We start from the raw sequence: 24123 nt of genomic DNA on the forward strand, positions 1-24123 counted from the left end.
CCTAACTTTAATGGTTATTAATTAAAAATGTAAAAATGCTTAAAAAAAAAAGTAAAATGCTTATTTCTTGGTTCTACTACCCAGTTAAAGGAGTTTGCCCTAAGTCTGTCATTTCATATTGTCCAGATATATTTTTGCTATTATCGATTTTAAAGTATTTTAAGTGATTTCATCCATCTTACCTGTGGCATTTAGGTTAACTAATAATTGTAGCCTTTAACTCCCAACTCCAGTGACTACCCTTTCCTAAAGGCCCTTTCTGGAGCTTGCTGTCCCTTACCCTTGCAGCTTCCTCTCCCTTAAAATTTCCCTTTTCTTTCAGAACAGAACAGAATCCATTAAGGATCTCAGGTGATATCTTTCTCATCCTAGGCTGCCCAGGATTTTTCAGTTTAAAGAGCTTCAGTAATTCAAATTGACCTATAATTTTAACAGAGTGAATCAGGACGTTTAAGCTTGGGAGCTTCCCGTGGGAGCAGCGTGGAAAGCTTGCCCCCAACCTCCGAGGGCAAAAGGATGAGTGCTGACATGTCTGAAATAGAAGCCAGGATTGCTGCAACCACAGGTAAAAAGGAAATAGAAATCTGAAGAGGAGTAGAAAGAGTAGTTTTATTTGTTTCAGTAGTGGGAGTATTGGGTTTTTTGTGTCATAAAATTTTTTAAAGCAGGAAATAGGCTTACAAGATACTAGCAGATAATTTATATGTTTTTCTCCAGTTCCAAATAAAGCAGATATGACATGTAAAATTATTTGGATCATAAAATATATTTTTATCAAATGTAATTCTTTCAGCTCAAACATGAACTGAAAATTTAAGTGGAAAATTGAAATTTTGCCAAAACCAGAATGTTTTAGAGGATTTTTAGTGATTCTACTAGAATTTGTGCTGACTTCAAATAATAGCAAATACTTTGTTTTGAAATTAGTAGAAAAATGTACTCTACATCCAAATATGATTTGGCCTTACAATCTGCTCCTCTTCCTTCCAGTAGCAAAAATAGCTAAGTTGGCTGTAGCTAATTCTTTTAATTGCTATATAAAAGATCATGGTAATTTTATTCAATCTTGGAAAAGCTAGCATTTAAATTACATTTTTTCAGTTCTTAAAAGGATTAATACAAAAGCATTGGTTAGCACAAAAACAATTGCAGTTGACCCTTGAACATCACCCAGGTTCGGGGAATTAACCCGCCATGCATTTGAAAATCCACATGTAGGGTGCCTGCCTGGGTGACTCAGTCATTTGAGTGTCTGACAGGGAGTCTACTTGAGCTCACACTTCCTCTCTCACCCCTCTCCCCCGGCTCATGCTGTCTCCCTACATAAATAAATAAATAAATAAAACCTAATAAAATTAAATAAAGAAATAAATAAATGAAAATCCAGGGGTACCTGGGTGACTCAGTTAAGTGTCTGACTTCAGCTCAGGTCATGATCTGAGGATCAGGGGGTCGAGCCCCATGTCAGGGAAGAGAGACTCAGTGAAGAGCCTGCTTTTCCCTCTCCCTTTGCTCCCCACCCCCTCATGCTCTCACTCTCATCAAATAAATAAAAATCATTAAAAAAAAAAAAAGAAGAAAGAAAGAGAAAAAAAAGGAAAGAAAATTCACATGTAACTTTCGACTCTCCCAGAACTTTACTAATATTGACCTGAAGCCTTACCAGTAACAAATAGTTAACACATGTTTTGTATATTATATGTATTTTCTACTGTATTCTTATAGTAAAGTAAACTAGAGAAAAGAACATGTTATTAAGAATATTGTAAGGAAAATAGGGGTACCTGGGTGTCAGTTGGTTGGGTGGGCATCTGCCTTTGGCTCGGGTTATGATTCCAGGGTCCTGGGATCGAGCCCCGCATCTGGCTCCCTCTCCCTCTGCTGCTTCCCCTGCTTGTACTCTTTCTCTCTCTGTCAAACAAATAAATAAAATCTTTTAAAAAAAGAAAAAGAATATTGTAAGGAAAATACATTTACAATACTATATGATATATTTTTTAATCACATATAGTTAGACCCACACAATTGAAACCCATATTGTTCAAGGGTCAATTGTATATGTTTTATTACCTGAGTGAACTTGTAACCTTCTTTCTAACCAGGTTTCAGCTTAGTAATGCTGGCTTAATTTGTTTTCTTTCAGTTCTTCCAGGGGTAGAGGGAAGCTAATTATAAAAGTAAATACATTTCTTTTATGGGAAATGTGGAAATGGAAACAAACAACCAAAAAAACTGTTTTTCATAATTGTTCCACTAAGAAATAAACACTTAACAGTTTTGTGTATTTACCTCTAGTCTTTTAACCATATATGTGTATACATGTGTATTTTCATGTATCATGTATTTTCATACACATTTTTTAATTTAGCTAACCAGGTTGGTTGGTTTGTTTGTTTTTTTTTAGGTCTTTTTTCTCGTTCATTTGTTTTGTTTTGTTTTCTAAATAGAAAATTCTCCCTTTTGTGTGGAGCTCTTTTCAGAAAGTTTTCCAGAGGACCATCATACTGTACTTGTCTTCATCTAATAATGAACACTGATTGTATCAGCATTAGAATCAGCTAGCTGTAACGGAATATTCAGAATAACAGTGTCTTGAACACATAAGCTTTCTTTTTCACACATAAAGAAATTTGAAGGTAGGCTCTAGGATAATTAGGTACCTGAGCTCATCTGTCTCTGGACTACAGTCCTTTTGTGTGGCTTCCATCCTCAAGGTTACTTTGTGCTCCAGAATAGCTATCATAATCGGCAGTCATCACATCCACAGTTTAGGCAGCAAGAAAGGAAAATTAGGGAGAGGCCAAAGGGTCCATGCCCAGACTCTTTCAAGGATCTTTACCAGAAGTTCCCCTTAAAACTTCCATATAGATGCCTTCAGCTATAGTAATAGGGTCAAATGGCTACTCATGGCTGCAAGGGAAAAAAGGATCTGTGATTTTTTATCTGGGAACACTGCTGTCCTGAGTAACTTCAGGGTTCTGTTGCTAAGAAGGAGGGAAGAATAGAGATTGGCAGGGTACTGGCAGTCTTGGCCACACAGAAGATCTTTATAAATGATCAAGTTGAATGAAGCTCACCAGCCACTAACAAGCCTTCCTGCTCTCTGAATCACAGGTGTTTTTCTGTGGAGTGAGGGCATCTCAGTGTAGTGGCAGATGAATAGTGCACACAGTGATAGATCTTCACACTTGGGGAACCTTTTCGCTTGAAGGATATCATTCAAGTTAGAACTGCTAAATAATGATTGCTACTCTAAAAAAAGAAGTGGCGTTATAACGGTTTTTATATCTTTGCTATTGTCAATTTTCTAGTCAGGCACTGGTTTATAATTATTCCTTACAGAAGTGATATTTCACTAGCTTAAAAACAACCATATTTAAATTATCCTACCCTCTCTAAATATAGAACAGATGCTGTTGAACATCACTGAATTTTATATAGTTCAGATTTTTTATGATTGTCTTACTTTGAAAAACTCATACTCTCCAGCTTTTAATACTGTTCACATTTAATGGAAAAGCACCTTGAACTTTGGAAAGTACAGTAAATACTCAGTTTAATAGAAGTATATGTAAATATTTATTTACAAAAGCGTAAACATTTCACACTTTAATTCAGTAATTACATTGAATCACAAATTTTACTTTATAGCACACTTCAGGAAACATCTGATTTGAACATCTATTCCTGTGTTTGTGTGATTAAAACAAATATGGCAGCTTATTTCTTTTTAACTCCTCTCTCCCTTCCCACTTTCATCCTAGCCCTCCCATCGCTTATCAGTGATTTCACTTAGGTAGTTTGTTTCTGGGAACATGGTTGAAATTTAGCTTTGTTATTACCCTGCAGCTTTGTTTGTCTCTGTCCTTTTTGTTTTCTTTTCCTGCTAATAAAACCAGTATGTGAAACATCTTTATTGATAGTTTATTTCTCCTAAATCATGCCTTTTCTAAGCATGGATAAAAAGTTAGATAGTTCTGCATGCCATTCTGCATGAAGTATTATTAACATAACTATTTGAAAAGTATTCTGTTTTTGTAGTTAATCATTTTCTGTGTTACTGTTTGTGGTTGTTTGCATGTATACTGTATATATATGTTTTTGCAGCCTATTCCAAGCCTAAACGGGGCCACCGTAAAACTGCTTCATTTGGCAACATTCTGGATGTCCCTGAGATCGTCGTATCAGGTATCATAGACCAACTCAGGTGGTCTAATAGCTGTGGGACCGAAATAATGAGCCCTGGTACTTATAAAATGCTTCTTGCTCCAATTCATCTAGGACATAAAAATAGATACCTTGCATGCAGTAACTAGGAAGACAGATTGAAAACTATACATTTATATATACTGAAGCAGACTTGACAGGATACCTTAAATCTCCAAAAAGGAGGTACGTAGTAAACCTTTTCCCAGAAGGGAGAATACTAGCCTAGAATTTTACCAGCTTGCTCGCTGCTTTTAAATGAGCAGATGAGCTGAACCAAGACTTTTTTGCGCCCAGCAGAAAGAGGAAACAACTATCTAAAAATATTTGTTGTCCCTTGGCTCCTTTTCTTCCTTATTTTCTACTTTTGGGGTTCCCTCTAGGCTTCCTATCCAAGCCTCTTTCTGTTGGGAGCAAGTGAAATTTGAAGTTAAGAAAAAAGAATTGCTAAATACCATTTTGCCTTAACCTAGAAAATAGAAACAAAATAAAACCAAATGAGATTAGCTACATGGTATCCTGCCAAAGAATCATGGTCAATTCTGATTCTTACATGCTATCAAGAGAATCTTCTTGCAAATTTCATGTTTTTATACCTAACTCACACATGGTACTTCAGCATCTCAAATTGGTAAATTTCTTTTATTTGTTATGGTAATAATTTCATAGATGAATCTAAATGACCACATTTGACAGAAACTTAAATGGCATATGTAACCTTCATTATTGGTTAATATATGTCATCAGAATTATCATTTATTTCTCCATCTGCTTTGGGTTTTCCTCCACCTCTTCCCCAAAAAGAAATATACAATTTCCCCCACACATATTCATGGGCATGATTTGGGTAAATTCCTCAGCACTCTATACACTGCCTGTAAGTGTGCTTTTAGCATAGTATTGTATCATAGTTGAAAACCTAGAGGTCATTTTCTCCTCTAGTAAAATGAAAAACCAAATAGAGACCATGTCTTTGTTACTTACTACTGATGATATCAGCAGTTATCTGACACAGTGCCTCACACATAGTGTTTAATAAATATGTGCCTATTAAATAAACAAACTGTTACTGACTTCCCATGGCTAGGAATAGGATACTTACAAAATCTTTATAAATTATAAATTATAAATATGCATAAAACATAAAGAATACAATTCTTAGGCATTCTGTCTATATAAAACCATTTTATATTAAAGTAATTTTTATTCTCTCAAAGTGCTTTTATTCTGTAACACCATCACTATTGCTGTTCAGAGAAAAGAGTTAACCCATTTCTCACATAGTAATTTCATTTATTGAGTCATGGCCTGCTTGCAGAATTAACAGAGTACTTGAGATCATTTTACCTCTATACTGAAAGGTACAGTGTTTAAGGGAATAATGTTTTGACTATAGAAGTGGGAACACTTAAACATGCATACTATTAAGCTGTGATTACTTTAAATGTTTGAGTGAATCAGTAGAATTTGGAATTTGGCAGTATAATCTTAAGCCATGTCTTATGAATAAGCATTAAGAACACATACACACACATGCATTGAATGATACAGCCAGTACTGTACAAAATAATGAGGGAGAAAAAAGAGAATAGTCTTAATGGTTCTCGACCAGGATGAATTTGCCCTCCAGGGGATATTTGGCAACATCTGGAAACATGTTTGGTTGTCACAAGTGGCAGGTGCATATATAGTGAGCAGGACCCTGGGACACTGCTGAACATCCTACAGTGTACCAGATAATCTTCCAAAAGCCAAGAATTACTCAGCCTAAAACGTCAACAGTGCCAATGCTAAGAAACTGCTTCAATACTCTTGTGTGGCCTGTAAAGTAGTTTAGAGTACACCATCCTAATTGACCTCTACAACAGTCTTATAAGTGGGTTACCAGATTAAATTACAGCTCTTTTAGGAAAGAGGAACTCAGATCTAATGGGTTTTGAGTGGTTTTCCCAGAGGCACATAGCCAGGATCCCAGCCTAGATCTGACTCCAAATCACATCCATTTTTTCCTCTTTTGTTTGAGTCAGAGAAGACAGTAATTCTGCCTTGCTCCTGTTTAGTGTTCACATTAAAGAGAGCTCTTTGGCCAGCAGACCCTTTTTTGACACTGAGTCCTTGTTGGAGTCAGGAAACCTTACGTCTGCTCTTAATTGCCAGAGCAACAGTGCTGTTCAAATAGAGATGGTATTCAGTAACACATTTTATTAAATATTCTTGGTGACTTCCCCCACCCTAGATAATCCAAACATTAATCAGTTTTGCTTTCTTTAATAAAAGAATACAAGCACTGAAATTAACAACAGTTGGACATAAAAGCCAGACATTAATGTGTTCTTAAGTTGTACTTTTAAATTAAATTAAATATAAAAATATAACCCATGCTTTGGGAATATTTCAAATGTCTTACATGGCCATTTTAATTTATAAAGGAAGATGATCCTTAATTCCCAAAATTTCTTGTACCTTCTAGAATTTTTTTCCTGAAAGTCCATTTCCCACAAGCTCTGTGGTCAAACCTCTTGCTATATATCCAAACAGGTATTCGTGAATACTGGATCCCATTTGTAAGCATTTTTTTTAAATATAGCTGGGGTTTTTTTATCTTATCTGTTATGAATAAGTATTTTGAATAGTACTATCCATTGCCCAAGTGTAATATACTGAGTCTAATGTACTTCTTAGAATGAGCTGCATCTTTTAATTAAGAGTGTTCTTTTGATCACGAAAACTTTCATGTGTACTTTTGGCAGTGTACAAATACATCTTTTTGAAAGTGTGTCTTGCTTGAACTTTCTTACATGTACCAAGTTTTTAAAATTGTAAAATACACACTGTTACTCTAAAGAGTTTTTTTTTTAATACATTTTTATAGTAACTGAACTGCTTAGTCAGAGGTGAACAAATTCAAGTCTTGTTTTTTGCTTGCTCTTCTGCACTGTTTTGTATTCTGCCATCCTTCAAGCAATCTGTGGCTTACAATAACTTTCATTAATGTAATAGTCACTTGGGTCATGCAAAAATTGATCTTTAATACCTCAGGAGTTCCTGTGGATTAAGCTACACAATTTTTTATACTTTTTCTACATTGACCCTGGCTCTGAAGAAGTGTTGGCGATGTTTGTTGCAGATGACTCCCTTCTACTTTTCTCTCTAAGCCACAAAGAGTGGCTATAGATCAATCTGGCTTTTTATTACCAAGTGACACATAGTTAAGAGCAGATTGCCGGTAGAGTATGACATTTTGTGGAGAGGGCCCTGCAAATTAACAGTGTTCTACCTAAGCAAAGTAAATATAAGTATAGAAGTGTCTTGCTCAGGATTTAAACTGACTACCATTTTCTGATCTATTTGTTTATTGAACATTATAAACTGATAAATTGAAATGAATTTTCAGAAAAAGAAATACTTTCATAAATGTTTTCTATTAATACTTGGAAGTTTTAAAAACGTTATCAATTCTCCCTTTTAGCCAGTTCATTTTCGTTTGTTTTAATTTTATTTGAGGAAAAGATGAATGAGTGGATTATTATTAGATTGCTTTAAATTTACTTATATTTTCCTCCAAGATCTTAATAAAAATGTGAATTTTTGTTTATTTGGTTCTTCTATTTGGATTTTCTTGACTTTCCCACATTTTTTGTGTCCAGGCTTCCAAGGTTCTATTTTTTCCCCCATCTTCATCCCAGATACTCAAATGAAATAGGCTATAAATTAATGAAGTTATATAATACATTTTGATAATATTTACTAGTATTAGAATACCTCATTTATATTTCTTTCAAAAATCCAGGTGTCAAAGATCACCAGGTAAAATGTCAAAAAAAAAAGTTAACAGGAGCAACAGCCTTTTCCTATTTAAAGCATGGAATAAGACACTGGGTAGTTAATACAAATTTTGTTCCTGGCTTTAGTTTCAGTAATTGAAAAAAATTCAGCAGTTCTGCTCTGGAGGCCTTGTGTGAATAATTACAGCATTTAAGGAAATCAACTGCAGTAATAAAGCATTTTGAAATCCACTGAAAAGATACTATCAAATACATACATATATACTGCCTTTGAAAGATTTCACTGAAACATTAGTCTTCTGTAGTTCCTTACTTTTTAATATGAAAGCCCTTACACACAGTTTATACCAGATTGATTACTATCCTAAGATGATATATATTTACAAACATTGCAAAAGTAAATTTTTCCAAATACTGATGCTGTATGACTACCATAGTTATAGTACATATACATCTTTTAAAAAGTAACCTGCAAAGTTTTATAGAATATTTATGTCTAAACGGTTTTTATGCTGTTATACTCAATAGTACTGAATTTCTTAGGTTACACTAAATTATAATTTTTGTGTTAATGTAAAACACTTGAAAATTCTCATTTATTCCATAAATAAAAATTGCTTTAATGTGCTTCTGTTTGAGAGCCTTGAACAGTGGTGCTTTAGTATACCTTTGATAAGGCTAAAATAATGTTGCATAGCATTGTGGAATCATAGAGTGCTTTAACCAGAGGTGATTTTTCTGACTTACATGCAGTTCTTAAGGATATAATAAATAATAAAGATTGAATGTGCAGATATTTCTTAGTCAGTTGTATAAAATGTTTATGCCTAGGTCCCTGAAGAACCTGAATTTAATTGATTTTTTTGTTTGTTTGTAATACTGTTCTTAAAGCTGAAAGAAACTTCAGGTGTCCTTATGATTTCAACTACATTTAGACATCTTAACTGAGAAAAGTTTAATGAATATTTGCTTTTAATATGCCAGACTATTTAGCTCTGTATTAGTTGTTTTCATGAGTATAATGAACAGTTAAATAGAATAAGTAGAATATGGGAGAGTCTAAGCATATTTAACAAAAATAAATGGATAGTTGAGTTTCTCATACTTAAGTCTTTTCCTCCTTCAGAAGTTTCAGCGATCTTAGATCATAGGCAAACAGATTGGCCTGGTGGGGATGGGGAGTGGAGGGGTGGGGGAGGGTAGTGCAGTGAGGGCTTTGTACAATCCTCTCCCCGATTGTACAAAGGCTGCGATACTGTTCAGAGGCACTTGGGCACTGTTTTGCTTTCTTCCCTTAGGACAAGAATATAACCTTATAATACTATATTTAGTTCAAAAACCAGTAGATTCTGTTCATAAACATTACTTTAACTCTCAGTACATCAATTGTTGTAGTTTTTCCACCCAAATAGTGCAGTGCTGGTGTGAAGAGATAGTGAGGTAAAAAGTGTAGATCTGGCAAGTTCCTACCTTGGACACATAGTGTCATTAGCAGCTGGAAACCTTTGAATTTGGGACGCTGCGGCCCAAGGAGAGCTACGCTGAAATACTTTTGCTTCTGTTGTGTGTAGCCACCTCACCTTCAATAAAATTCTGTAAATGTGGCTAATTAAAAGGAAGTTCATCTAACCAACATTAAAGAGAACATTTAGTAGTCTTTACATATTGTAGCCTATCAAGATACCATTTTGTAATCGAAAAACTAATAAAGCTAGTTTGTTAGAAAGCGAAGTATCACTAATAATTACTTCCCTTTGGTAGGAAGAAAAAAACACCCACCGTGAGGGGCCTTCTAAGGAATGAGGCAGAATTTGTTGAAATAAAAGAATATGAAATTTGTGGCAACCTAAATGAGAACATATATTTTTAAAATGCATGATTTAATGTGAAGCAGTGATATAACACAACAGTGTACAGTGCTGTACAAATATTTAAATTTTATATATTATACACATGAAGACACAATTTTAATATTTTTGCTATTAAAATTTATGCCATTCCATTTTTAATCAAAAATTCTAATTAAAATGTTTTAATATGTAATATTAATATTTTTATATTTGTTATTTATATAATTATTAATATTTTAATATTCAAAACTTATGAATCTCAAAATTTCCAACATTTGTCAAGAGATGTGTCTCCAGGAAAATGTAGTGCTGATTTTGACATAAAAAGAATTTTTTTTAATTATTTTTTTTTATTTTTTATAAACATAAATTTTTATCCCCAGGGGTACAGGTCTGTGAATCACCAGGTTTACACATTTCACAGCACTCACCAAAGCACATACCCTCCCCAATGTCCAATGTCACGAAAGCACATACCCTCCCCAATGTCTTGTTTCATTGATTCTTCTCCTACCCACTTAAGCCCCCATGTTGCATCACCACTTCCAGTATGGATGGAACTAGAGCGTATCATGCTTAGCGAACTAAGTCAAGCAGAGAAATACAACTATCATATGATCTCCCTGATATGAGGAAGTGGTGACATAAAAAGAATATTAAAGAAGTTTGGAAAATAGAAAAATAAGAGTAATTAAGGTAAGGAAAACAGTGAGCTTACTTAAACCAATAAGAAAAGCCACAGGAGTGTCTAGAAAGGGCTCTGTTCAAATACCAGTTCAGTAAATGAGTTGTATTTCAAAGAGAAGCTTTTTGAAGAGATGTATTCTGTTTTTGTGACATTAATTGTAAAAACAACTGAATTGACAAAGTGTCTGTTTCAGCCACACTTTGGGGGAAAAGGGGGTATGTGGGGGCATTATGATGGGCTAGGGATATAGTATATTCCTTTTGTTGCTCTTACTTAGAGAAGTTGTTCTAAAAAAAATACCACTTGTTCCCTGCGGTAAGTCCTAAAAGTTCCGGAATTTATTATAAAATGAAATACTCAGGACATCATTTGCAGGTTTCAGATTCCTTGTTCAGGCATCTGTGGACATCATACTGTCCCTCAATTCTACTTTTTTCATTTATACTACCATGTGTAATATAGGTATGCACATATCAAAGAACCGTGAAAAAATACAGAATGAGTTTCTAAATTAGTTTTTAATTGCAAAAAAAAAGTTCAGACTCCAGCTAAATTTACTGAGAACACAACCCAGTAATTTTCATTTGCAATAATAGGAGTTTGTCTTTTTTTTTACATTCACATTTCCAAATTATGACTAAAACTTAATATTGGAGCAACAAGTATTTGTTGATTACAGTACTTTTTTGCTTTGTCTAAACTTTGCCAGATGGTCTCTGCCATGGTTATGCTAATTAAAATGCATTGCCTAATATGCTTGCTTTGACTCATTTTGTAGCTTGAAGATTTCTCATTTTACGGCATTCGTTAACTGTGTCCACCTCTTATTTACCCTACTTCCTTAAAGATTTTTATTCCCCTTCCTTCTACTCTACTTAGATTTGAGTTTGTTTTTGTTGTTATTGCAGTAGTGATGTAATGATTTTTAGAGACATGTGCTGGGTGGTTCCCCAGATTCACAAATGTTGCTAATCTGAAATGAGAATTCCAGACACTTTTTTATAAGCCTGTCTCATCTCAGCTAATTTTAGAATGATTGTGTTGAATGAAGTGTGCCTAAAATTGCTTATTAGTCATGGTGGTAGGGATCTTTTTGTCCTCAGGAAACAGGGAGAGTTAAAAACTTTCACAAGAGTATCTTAGTGTGCCTGATTCAACAGATGTGCTATTATTTGTGTTATTTTAATTTGTATCCAAAAGTTGGAACTTGCGGGGGACCTGGGTGCCTCAGTCGGTTAAGCGTCTGCTTCAGCTCAGGTCATGGCTCCGGGGTCCAGGGATCAAGCCCCACATCCGGCTCCCTGCTCAGCGGAGAGCCTGCTTCTCCCTCTCCCTCTGCTGCTCCCCCTGCCTGTGTTCTCTCTCTCTTTCTCTCAAATAAATAAATAAATAAAATCCTTTTTTTAAAAAAGTTGGAACTTGGAATGAAATGAAATTTGAAGTAAATTTGAGCTAAAATTATGCAGAGAATTCTAAAACATAGTTTAAATTGGAAAAAAAAAACCAATGATGTCTTATAAATTGAAGTGTAGCTATAAACTTGAGCTTTTATATTTGCTACATATTTTACTGTATTAAACATTCTGTGTAAGATCCTTTTAGTTTACATACAAAATAATAATGGGGTCACATGGATTAAGATGCTAAATTATATTGCTCTTTGGTTTAAAATAAGATACTGAGGATTATAGAAATATAAAATTTTAAGAATGAATTCTCTCTGCTAATCGAACCAAAACTGTTACAGTGTACATTCTCAAAGCTGCCTACTAGTTTAGAAATTATGTAGCTTTCAGAGTCAAAAGAATTTTGAGTATTGTATCAGCTGTTTCTCACAATATTTTTGTGTTTCCTTTTAGACAGCTGATCTCTCATCTTAAATGATACCGTATAAACAGCTCTATGCCCAAATGAAAGTACTGAGTGAAACTATTGCTTAATTCATTCTATTTTGCTTATATTTTTAGAATTTTTTCGTAAACTGAATTTTAGATTAAACCATTATTAGCATGGAAGTTCCTAAAGCAGCCCATTTCAATAAGCTGTATATTTGAGAATGGAATGAGCATCATTCTTCTTCAGTAGGAAATTAAAAGAGTTGTTCACCAGTAGTAAATTACTAGATTCTGACAAAGACTAATGGGGTTAAGTGTGACTCAGAATAATAAACTTAAGCCTAAGCATCCTTTTAGGCTCTGTATGAACAGGTACTGTTGTTGGGTAAAGCCAGTCATGTCATACTACCTGCTGGCTAGCTGTCTTGCTGTAGAAATTGTAACGTAAGGCCCTTGAAATAGATGCCATCATCAGCCCCAGCCCACAAACATTCATCTATTTAAATACATGACAGAAGATGGTGCAAGAGAGTTCAGCAGCTATTCATGTAGGGTAGGAGTAGGACCTACTTTGTTGGAGGCTGGCAACTTTTGAGTTAAAACTCTGCAGCTGTTTCTCTTCCTTTCCTTACAACATTCTCTTCTTTTTTTTTTTTTTTTTCAAACAATAAACTGACTTAACTATTTTTCCCACAAACATTTTGTATAGATCCAAGGAGCAACAAATTCCAGCTTTCTACTGTAGCAGTAACATCCTTGTTGTCTGTTTGAATAGATCTGAGTATTCTACTTTTTTTTTTTTTTTTTTTAATCTTTTAAAAGGCAACGGACAGCCAAGACGTAGATCCATCCAAGACTTGACTGTTACTGGAACAGAACCTGGTCAGGTAAGACTTAACATTTGAATTCTCTGTCTTTGAAGAATTTTGCAGAATTAGTTTGCAGAATTGGTTTCATGAGTTAATCTAAAATTGTGGTAGAGAAGTTCATTGGCACCTGAATTTAAATACTTTGGGAAAAAAAAGTGTAGGTGCCATTGTTAGCTTAACTTGAAGGATAGTTTATCATAGTAGGTTGATTAATTCAGTAGTATTCCATGTGCATTATATATATATGTTTTTATATATGATTTAATAAAGAAATACCAACTTCCTAGTTTAACATTTTGTTGTTATCCTTAGGCTCTAAAGTGAGTCATTAGTGCTGTTTCCTTTTTACTAACGAGATAAAGAAAAAAATTTTTACTATTTTACTAATTACTAAAATTTACTAATAAATATTTTCCCAAGAAAATGTCACTCCTGTGGCATCACTAACATACCTAGATGACTCCAACATCTTTTAATTTGTCATATTTACTGGATTTATATTTTTGTGAAATATGCTTAAGACAGTATTTACTAAGCAGATGGATAAATTCTGGAAAGGCTTCTATCACAGTTGGTAAGGTTTTCTTCATCTTTTATTTCTGGATGTTCTTCAAAAGTCTTATTACCTCTTTATCACTTTCTTTATAAATTATCCAGACAGTGTTAGCCATTACTGACAGAGTTTTAACCAACAAGTATATAAAAGTAGCAGCTCAGCCAGTATTTTTTTCTGTTACTCAGCTCAATACACTAGACACATATAATTCATGTGATATTTTTTAAATGAATGAGAACAAATTGTGAGTTATTTGTTGATTTATTTTCAGTTTTATCACAATAAGTGGTTTTTTTGTTTGTTTAAGATTTTATTTATTTGACAGAAATCACAAGTAGGCCCAGAGGCAGGCAGAGAGAGGAGGAAGCAGGCTCCCCACTGAACAGAGAGCCCAACGTGGGGCTCGATCCCAGGACCCTGGGATCATGACCCGAGCTGAAGGCAAAGGCTTTAACCCACTGAGCCACCCAGGCGCCCCTACATTAAGTGTTATGTGCACAACATACATCTGAAGCAATAAAAATCTCACATTATGGTCCATATTCATGTAAAATTATAGGATTATTTATTATAAACAAAGATTTAATTTATGATAAAATGTGCTAGTACTTTTCATTCTAGAAAGGTGTTTTATTATTTCATTTTTATAAATTTAAAAAAAAAATTTTTTTTTAACTTATTTGAGAGAGAGAGCGCACAAGCAGGGGGAGTGGCAGAGGAAGAGGCAGAAGCAGGGAGCCTGACAGAGGGCTCCATTCGAGGACCCCAGAATCATGACCTGAGTCGAAGGCAGATGCTTAACTAACTGAGCCACACAGGCTCCTCCCCTTTTTTTAACAATATTTTTAAATTTTAGAGAAACTTCTTCGTTGTTAATAAAAATTTGAGAGCCCTTTATAGGTATCAAATTAACTAACAAAAAGCACTTAAATATTTAATGATAAATATCATTGATCTTCATTTATATCTGGATATATTTTTTATTTCTCATAATGCCTATACACACACTCAAACACACACATATACACACATATGTACATTGTACATATATATTTATTATATATGATATGAAGTAACCCTAAATCTGAAAGTATCATAAATGAATACAGTCATTTTATTTCATTTATTTTTCAGTATATCTGCTTTTTCAGTATATCTGCTTTTGTGAAACCCCAGAACTTTTGAATGACGTTTCCCACTTTATCCCCCTCAAATACTTCAAGTGTTGGTGAGGGCAGTTAGTAACAGTTTGGCATCTGGTATTTGCTTTGATTCCTTAGAGGCTTGATGAGCTCAGCCTTCTTAACCCTGTTTTCTATTGCCATTAACATTCCAGTTATGAGAAATGCTAGCCAAGTGTTCTCCGTTTGACTGAGAATGTGAGGCGTGCTCTGAGGCAGTTCAGAAGCGTGTGTGAGTGCAAGTGCTCTTCTCTTTACTCTGTAGTAAAGGCATTGCTGTTATTTGGGACTCACCTCACCATACCAGCCTTTGTTACTTCATCACAAATTCTGTATGACTTGAGACTATGATTCTTAGCCTTTTCATTTGCAATACCTTCCGCAGGAAAACACTGGAACTGAGGCAGTCTGTAGTTGTGTGACAGTCATTACCGTGAATTGTCATGGACTACTGCAAAAGATTCAGAGTGAGGGGGATTTTAGGGTAGCAGTGCAACCTGTTCTAAAACCGATGATAGGGGGTCCTGGGTGGCTCAGTGGGTTAGGTCTCTGCTTTCAGCTCAGATCATGATCTCAGGGTCCTGGGATTGAGCCCCGCATCAGGCTCTCTGCTTAGCAGGGAGCCTGCCTCCCCCCTCTCTCTGCCTGCCCCTCTGCCTAATTGTGATATCTATCTGTCAAATAAATAAATAAAATCTTTTTAAAAAATAAATAAATAAAACCGGTGATAGATGGCCATTGTGTGGCCAGTTTTTAAAACTGATCCACTCTTTCAGAGTTACTTAAGTATCATAAACTTAAAATGCCAGTTTGGGATGAGGATGGTAAATAGCAATTCTAATACACTGTGAAAACATTTTCCTCTGAAAATGTTAGGATAAACAACCATTAAATGTTTTTAATTACTCATGAAAATGATATTCATTATTTGAAAAAAAAAATATGCACAATATGGATTTTCAGAATTGAAGGTATAGTTCTTTTTAAATTCTGGCTAAACGGTGATAAAACAGATGAACAGATGCATAGGGGATTTTGTTTCTTGGTTGGTTTTTGCCATGGAAATTGGTAAAGAACATGAAGAAAAGAATTTGCCTACCCGATACAGTCATCAGAGGAGGAGAGAACTTACTAATTATGTTTAGTACTATATCTCATAGATGAAAGTAAATTGATTGGAGTTTATACTTTGGCTCTTGATTCAAAACTGACCTTAAAAATCATTTAGACTTTATATATGTAAATTAAAATTAGGTTGTTTTTATACGGCCATTGCTCCTGAGCAGAATAGTGAATAAAGCAAACCTCTGAATTAACAGTAGTTGTGATTTGTCTAAAATACTGTGTCCTTAAACATAAAACTCACTTTAAATTCATTCAGGTTTTTATTAAGCCAGAAAGCTTATTAAGCACATTTAGTGGATCTGGCCTCTTACTTTGAAAACATACTGAGAAAGAAAAAAGTACCCCCAGGTTGTCCAAGAACTGACCTGACGCTGAGGCCTCAAGGGCTGTTAGAAGCTGGGCATAAACAATGTCTCAGAACACCAATAGACAAGATTATACTGAGACTATGATAAGGTGAGACAAAACAACAACACTTTTTAGTGTCTCAGCACAGACAAAAACAAGGTCACTGTGCCACACACAAAATACCAGACATTGCTGTGTCCCAGCTGATGCGAGTGACAGTGCTTCTTTACCAGCTGCAGCTTTATCCTCATTCTAGTCTAACTTCCCTGGAGAATTGCCTCTGCTTTCTGGCAGTGGCTGATCTAGAGTTCACCCCTCCTTCCTTGGAACTGCTCCAAAATCACTCATCGAAAGCCCCGAATCTTTAAGTTCTGCAGTCCTTTCAGAGATACCCCACATTATCCCACAGTGAGCATTCTGCTTCGCTGCAATGGGTGTTAAACTCATCTCATCCCACTGTGGGTATGTCCCTGGTGGTCTCTGCCTACAGAGTATTGACAGTGCCCAGCCCCCTAATGTATTTGAGCACAGCAGACTTACACCCAGATCACTTAGAGAAATGCAGTAATATTTTTGTGCACCAACTTTGTGCGGGTCAGGCCTTTATTTTTTAGGTTTTTTTTTTAAATATTTATTTGACAGAGAAAGAAAGATCACAAGTGGGGAGAGCAGCAGGCAGGAACGGGGGGTGGGAGGGGGGAACTAGACTCCCCACTGAGCAGAGAGTCTGATACAGGGCTAGATCCCAGAACCCTGAGATCATGACCTGGGCTGAAGGCAGAGGCTTAACCCACTGAGCCACCCAGGCGCCCCTTTCTAATTTTTTTAAAAGATTTTTATTTATTCATTAGAGAGTGTTGGGGGGGAACATGAACGGGAGAAGGGGCAGAATTAGGAGAAGCAGACTCCCCACTGAGCAGGGGGCCCAACAAGGGGCCTCATCCCAGGATCCTGGGATCTTAATCTGAGCTGAGGGCAGACATTTAACCAACTGAGCTACCCAGGCGCCCCAGTACTGTATGTTATTTAAATCATAACCCTGTAAATTTGGTACTTTTATTTTCCTCATTTTGCAGATGAATAAACTGAGGGTTAAAGAAACTTTTCAAAATGTCTTACCTTGTACTGCCAGTAATTGCGATAGCCAACTTATGAATCCAGATCTGATTCCAAAACAGACACACTTTTGTCATTCTGTGTTGTATGTAAAACTGAATGTATTGCATGCTAAAGTACTCCTAGATTTCTTTGATTTCAAGATGATAGTGTACATCATCATTAATTATTTAAATAGTTTTTAATGATGATGAATTTTAGCTGTATCATATTACTGAGCAAGGCTAATTTACCTTGATAATAAATTTCCTGAGATGGCTGCACAGATTTACTTTTTATATATCTGGGTGAGCCTTCCTTAAATTTCACCAAAATTACATATTTTTGTGTATGTCTGCATAATCCTTCTGGAGTTCATATATATATATATATATATCTGTTTTCAGGATGTCTCTTGGGGGAGATAGCAGTCAGTGAAAATCACAACCGCAAGATAGATGATGCAATGATGATTGTTTAAAGAGTTAGGCCTACTATATATTTTCTTTAATTTTTTATTTTTTATAAACATATATTTTTATCCCCAGGCCTACTATATTTTTAATGGACTTAGAATCTACTTTCATTAGTCAGATGTGTGACTCTAGGTAGGTTCTTTAATTTCCCTGAGCTTCAGCAATCATATATACCAGTGGGGATCATAACACCCACTCCTTGGGGTTCTTATAATGTGTAAAAGTACCAGACACACTGTAGATGCTTAATAACGTACACCTGCCTCCCCATAGTGTATGTCCCAAGGTTATTATTATTTCCTTGCTCTCATTATAATATATTACTATCCAGAAAACAAAAATAGCACTGGGAAAGAGATAGTCCCATTAGCATTCAGTTTTTTCTGTATTATAGGAGAAGTTTGTGTTAGGGATCATAGAAAGTATTAGCATTAAAGGCCTTTTATCACATATCAGTTATTTATTTAAGGAATATCATTTATTATACTACTACTTCTATCTGTCTTCAGTCTGCACCTCCTTCAGTATAGATAATTTTCTGTTGAAGCTCTAAGTCAGAGGTTTACATAATAGTTTTAAATAATTCCTGGTTCATAGTATACCTTTCTTTTGGAGAATTTAAAGACCATATAAGAATAATAAAATTCTAAAATTTCCTTATAATGAACTATAGTGAAGCTAGAATTAGATTGATCATATACCTTCAGATTAGAAAGAATGTTTTCAGTATTACCTGTTGTGTATAGATTTAATTGAGTTATCTGTGACTGTCATAATGGAGGAAGTACCCTTGTAAATGCACATCACTAATTTGATACCCGTTTCTTTTTAATGTTTATATTATTCAGATGTTACTTCAGCAAAATTATCATATAAATCATTAATTTCTGTGCTTTATGCTTATATAATTTTAGCAACTGAAAGTTTAAAATAGCTTTTAAATGTCAGTCTAAATGGTAGCACTGGCCATAAATTTTTTACTTATGAAAATATTTTCCCAGTCATTCAGGTGAAACATAAAAAGCAAAGCTTTATTTTTGTCTGTAAAATAACTCCCAATTCCTTTTTATAAATATTGAGATAAAGTTCTGGGCAAAGTCCAATCCTGTTTCATGGCTACCAATGGTAATTTGCCCTCTGGTTTAAATTTGGCTTTGTATCTGCCTTAAATTTTAGTGTGGCATTTTTGTACTCTTGTAACCACTTTCACATCCAACCTTGTGGTAAGTCAAGTTTTTCCATCTCTCTTAAACTTTTTACAATTTGTGTAGGAATAAAATAAAGTTTTATAAATATCTTGAAGAAAGAGGCAACCCAAATGAGTTTTAATAATTTGAAAGCATACATGAACATAAGAATTTGACCAATGATTTTTTTAGTAGCTACTATAAACTAAAACTTCTCTCTTAGTAGTTTGCAAGCAGCAACATAAATTTAACCCATAAACTAGTTTGATTTTTTAATTGTCAAATATTACGTGATCCTCTTATTTATTACCTTATATTTTTCAGATGTTCAAGAAATATGGCTTATTTTTAAATATTTCTTTAGTTTTTTTATATGAACGTTTTAGCATATTATTACTCATTGAAAAACCAATTTATTGAAGTATGAAGACTTACTTAGTTAATTTATGGATGTAAATTTAGCTCATGATGGCTTTTCCTGTAGTTTTCAGGAAAAACTAGTTTTGAAACTTTAAAATATTAGCCTTTGAGCATCTCGGTGGCTTAGTCGGTTAAACATCTGACTCTTGATTTCAGCTCAGGTCATGATCTCAGAGTTGTGAGATCAAGCCCCATATCAGGCTCCAAGTTAGGCATAGAGCCTGCTTAAGATTCTCTCTCCCACCCTCCCTCCCTCTCTTTTAAAAAAAAAAAAAAAAAAAAACAGAAGAAGAAGAAGGTTTAAAGGACTCAGGAGTAATGTCATAGTATCTGTACTTTTTTTTTACCTAAGGGTAGCAGCATCCAAAAGTAAGAGTTAATGAATTTCATCACTGATTCTTTTTGGTATATATTCTTTCTTATACACAAAAGGTAAATAAGCCTAAGCACCATACTTATACCTGAGTACTAAGAGCTTATGTTATCATTTTATTCAGTGAGTATTTATTTTGTAGTTATTATATATTCAGTAATTTCCTAAATCCTGGGGAGTACAATATACAAATACACATGATCTCAGCCCTTAGTATATTATAATATTTTTGAGGAATAACAAACATTGAGAGTAATATAAACTATTTCAGTCTCAAGTTGAGGCTTATGTAGTAGCACACTATAAATAGAGCCAAATTCAAAGAAGAAAAGTGTCTTTGTTACAGGGTTTAGTCACTGTGTTTTATAAAAAGAACCATGATTTTAATCTTGAGAGAGAATTGTTAGGTGCTGCAAGTTCATTCATATATTCCCATCTTAGATTTACAACCTAATAATCAGCCACTTAGTGAACATTTTCATTGTGTCAAAAAATACTTTAGATACTTTATTTCATTTGATTTTTTTACAAACTGATGAGGCAGGTAACACTGTCCTCATTTTACTTATTGAGGCTTAGAGATTAAACAACTTATGTAAAGCCACACTGCTAATAAATAGCAGACAGAGATTCAGACTCTAGGTTGTATTGTTTCCAGTGCCTGACTTCTTAACTATTACTACTGTTCAGCCACATTTGATAAATGAGCTTAAGGCACCAAAAGACAGCTTATTCAAGTTCACATAGGCACAGATGGCAGAACTGAGATTTATACCCAGGTCTCCACAAAGTATTAGACTAAATCATGTGAACTTGCTGATACTCAATTATTTTGATGTATAAAATGTCAGATTCATGTAGTTCACTTGTCATATTTGCTCTTTGCATTAGACCATATAATCCTTAAATGAATATAGGGTCAGGATTAAAAGCAGGAAGAGAAAGAGGGGCATAAGGAATTATCAGAGGAGAGATAATCCGGATAGGTAAGGTAAAACCTGCTGATGGAGGGTCAGGAACGCCAGGGTGGGAATTTCAGAATTGATCCATTCACAACCAGTAAATGAACATTTGTAGATGCTGCTAGAATAAAGTAGTCTTCAAACAGAGGATCCGGCTTTGTGCTCAGAAAACCAAGGATGTAGCAAGAATGAACATAACATGTTGAAGGGAATCTCAGCAGGGCCCTGAAAGATGAAGAAGAATTAGCGATAAGGAGAGAAAAACAATGAGCATTGTTATACACAGGGCACCTCTGTAAGTATGACATGAATAAACTAAGGTTTTGGAAAGACCAGTCTAATAAGGAGTTGGAAATTGTTTGTGGTATAAGAAAGCTTTTTTTGGAATTTCTGAAGCAATTTCTTAGGTACCCAAGATGAAAGTAATATCCCATCAGTCTTTTCTTCAGAATTATTTTGTGATTTATTTCCAAAATTGTTATACAAGTGCCTTTTACAGTTTTAATATCCTCAATCTGTTGTGAGTTTTCAAGGCTTAGGATAATAGAACTGTAGCAGTGGATGAAATACTAAAAGTTACCACATCTTTAACCCAGACCCCTCTCTAGATAAAGAAAACAAGACTTCTTAAAGTAAACTAAATTAGACTTAGTACCATAATTAGAATTCACATCTGCTAATTTCTACACATGGGGACTTTCTGTAACTATTGTATTACCCTCATTTTACTTGATGCCGTCTTTGAGTGTTTCTGTTGAACATTCTTTTGAATTTATGTACTTTTTATGTTTTACTTTGTAAACTCCATATTCTTTTTTGAGTATCAGTAACACTTTTAAGAAAAAAAGGTGCTTTTTTGAAAAAAGAGTCTTATAGGGATGCCTGGGTGGCTCAGTTAAGCTGCTGCCTTGAGCTCAGGTCATGATCCCAGCCAGGGTCTTGGGATCGAGTCCTACATCGGGCTCCTTGCTAGGCAGGGAGCCTGCTTCTCCCTCCACCTCTGCCTGCCACTCTACCTGCTTGTGTGTGTGCATGCTTGCGCGCTCTCTCTCTCTCTCGCTCTCTCTCTCTGACAAATTTGAAACACCTTTTTTTTTTTTAAAGAGTCTTATAAAATCCATTTTAACTCATATGTCCTCTGAGAATTTTTAATATATGAAATATTAATACATAGATAAGAGTATATGTAATATGTAAGTTATAAAGTCTGATAATAAAATGAACATTTACGAATCCACTACCCAGTTTAAGAAATGGAACGTGATCAATTCCCATGACTCTGCCTGTGTGTGCTCCTTGCCTGTGACCTTTCTGTCATCCACCAGCCTACAGTGCCATTTTCTGTGCTACCACATTTCTAGACTTTTTATAAATACTAGTTCTCTAGTTAAGAAACTATCTTCTCTTAAGTGGAATTCAAATTTGTTAAAAAAAATTTAACAAAATGTTACATTTTGTCAAATGCTTTTTTAATGCATCTGTTGAGATTTTTCTCCTTTAATCTGTTAATATGATGAATTGGATTAATAGAATTCCTGGCACAAAGTGACCTTTGCATTTATAGGATAACCTCAACTTCTCAGATGATTTTTATTGTTTTTATACTGGCAAATTCCATTTGCTAATATAATTTTTAGGACTTTGATTTTTGCCCCTATATTCATCAGTAAAGTTGCCTAGTAGTTTTTCTTTTTCTGTCCTTATTTCTTAATCAGATTTACTGCCTTACAGAATGAGTCAGGAAGTGTTTCTTTTTTCTAGAATAATTTCACAATGGTAAGTGCTTGATAGAACTCAACTGTAAAATCCTCTGAGGTTGGTGTTTTCTCTAATGTATAGAAACTTCAGTGATGTATATATTTTTTAGAATTTCTCTATTTCACTTTTTTAATTTTTTGTTTTGTTTTTAATTTACTAACCAATTTATAGTATTCTCTCATTTTGTTATTTTTGAGGGGAGGCTGATGACTTTGTTCTTTTTCCAATTTTTTTTAAGGTTTTATTTATTTATTTGACAGAGATCACGAGTAGTTAGAGAGGCAGGCAGAGAGAGAGGGAGAGGGAAGCAGGCTCCCCACTGAGTTGAGAGCCCGATGTGGGACTCAATCCCAGGACCCTGAGATCATGACCTGAGCCGAAGGCAGCGGCTTAACCCACTGAGCCACCCAGGCACCCTTTTTCTAATTTTATAAGTTAAATCTCTAGCTTATAAACTGTCACTGCTTCTATATTTTTTTCATCTAAATATTTGGAATTAAGTATTTTTCTCCAAGTGCCTCTGTAGTTGCATCCCACAGGTTTTACTGTGTTTCATGGTAAAAATCAGTTCAAATACTTTCTCATTTCCACGTTGTTACTTTGAACAGTTAGTTATTTAGAAGTGTTTTTAAATGTCCAAATATATGAGATTTTTAAGGTTAACTTTGAGTCATACAAAAGTAAATTTTTTTAACTTTTTTTGAGATTTGCCTTATAGCTAGTACATGATCAGTTTTCATAAATGTTCTATGGTACTTAAAAGAATGCATATTCTCCAGTTTTTAGGTATAGGGTTCATTGATACGTTTAGAGCAAGCTTTCTTCTTAATGCAGTTCAGGTTTTACTGGTGGTGTATCTTATTTTTTGGTCTGGTTTTATAAATCATTTACCAAGGAGTATTAAAATACTGCACTGTAGTGGTGATTATGTCCCTTTCTCCTTGCAGTTTTATTGCTGTAGCTGTTTGGAAGCTATGTATAGATACAGCATATCTTATAATAGGTAGAGCATATAAATTTTGAATTGTTGTTACATAATGATTGACTCACTAATCATGTTATCTCTTTCTCTAGTAATTTTTTTTAATTCTAAACTCTTTTCTCTCTCATATTAATATAGCTACATAACTTTATTTTGGGTAGGTTTGCCTGTTGTTTTTCATCCTTTAACTTGCTGGTTTCTCTACCCTGTGAATTAGAGCTGTCTCTTATAAAGAGCATGTAATCCAACCTGACAGTCTGATTTTTTAAATATCTTAACTCAAGAAATTAATCCGTTTATATTACGGTTACTGATTGATTTGTTCCTTTTTATCTTATGCTTTCTCTTATTTCCCTTTTTGCTCCTTTTTTTGCCTTCCTTTGAATTGAACAAATATATTTCTCATCCCATTATTTGTCTTTCTAAT

At 34.5% G+C, this 24123-nt stretch overlaps 1 protein-coding gene across 2 annotated transcripts in view; it reads left to right on the top strand.

The window, feature by feature from the left end:
• MAP3K7 (mitogen-activated protein kinase kinase kinase 7) overlaps window positions 1-24123 on the top strand; it is a 74775-nt gene that overhangs the window by 37942 nt on the left and 12710 nt on the right. Inside the window, exons 11-13 of one of the 2 annotated variants that reach the window (XM_082730555.1) lie at window positions 436-565; window positions 4108-4188; window positions 13187-13251. In XM_082730555.1, the coding sequence (XP_082586681.1) occupies window positions 436-565; window positions 4108-4188; window positions 13187-13251 (276 nt within the window). The remainder of the gene's footprint in view (window positions 1-435; window positions 566-4107; window positions 4189-13186; window positions 13252-24123) is intronic. The other variant, XM_082730556.1, reaches the window with a different exon arrangement.

This window comes from Mustela nivalis (assembly GCF_964662115.1).
Source record: "Mustela nivalis genome assembly, chromosome: 5".
In the NCBI taxonomy this organism is placed as follows: domain Eukaryota; kingdom Metazoa; phylum Chordata; class Mammalia; order Carnivora; family Mustelidae; genus Mustela; species Mustela nivalis.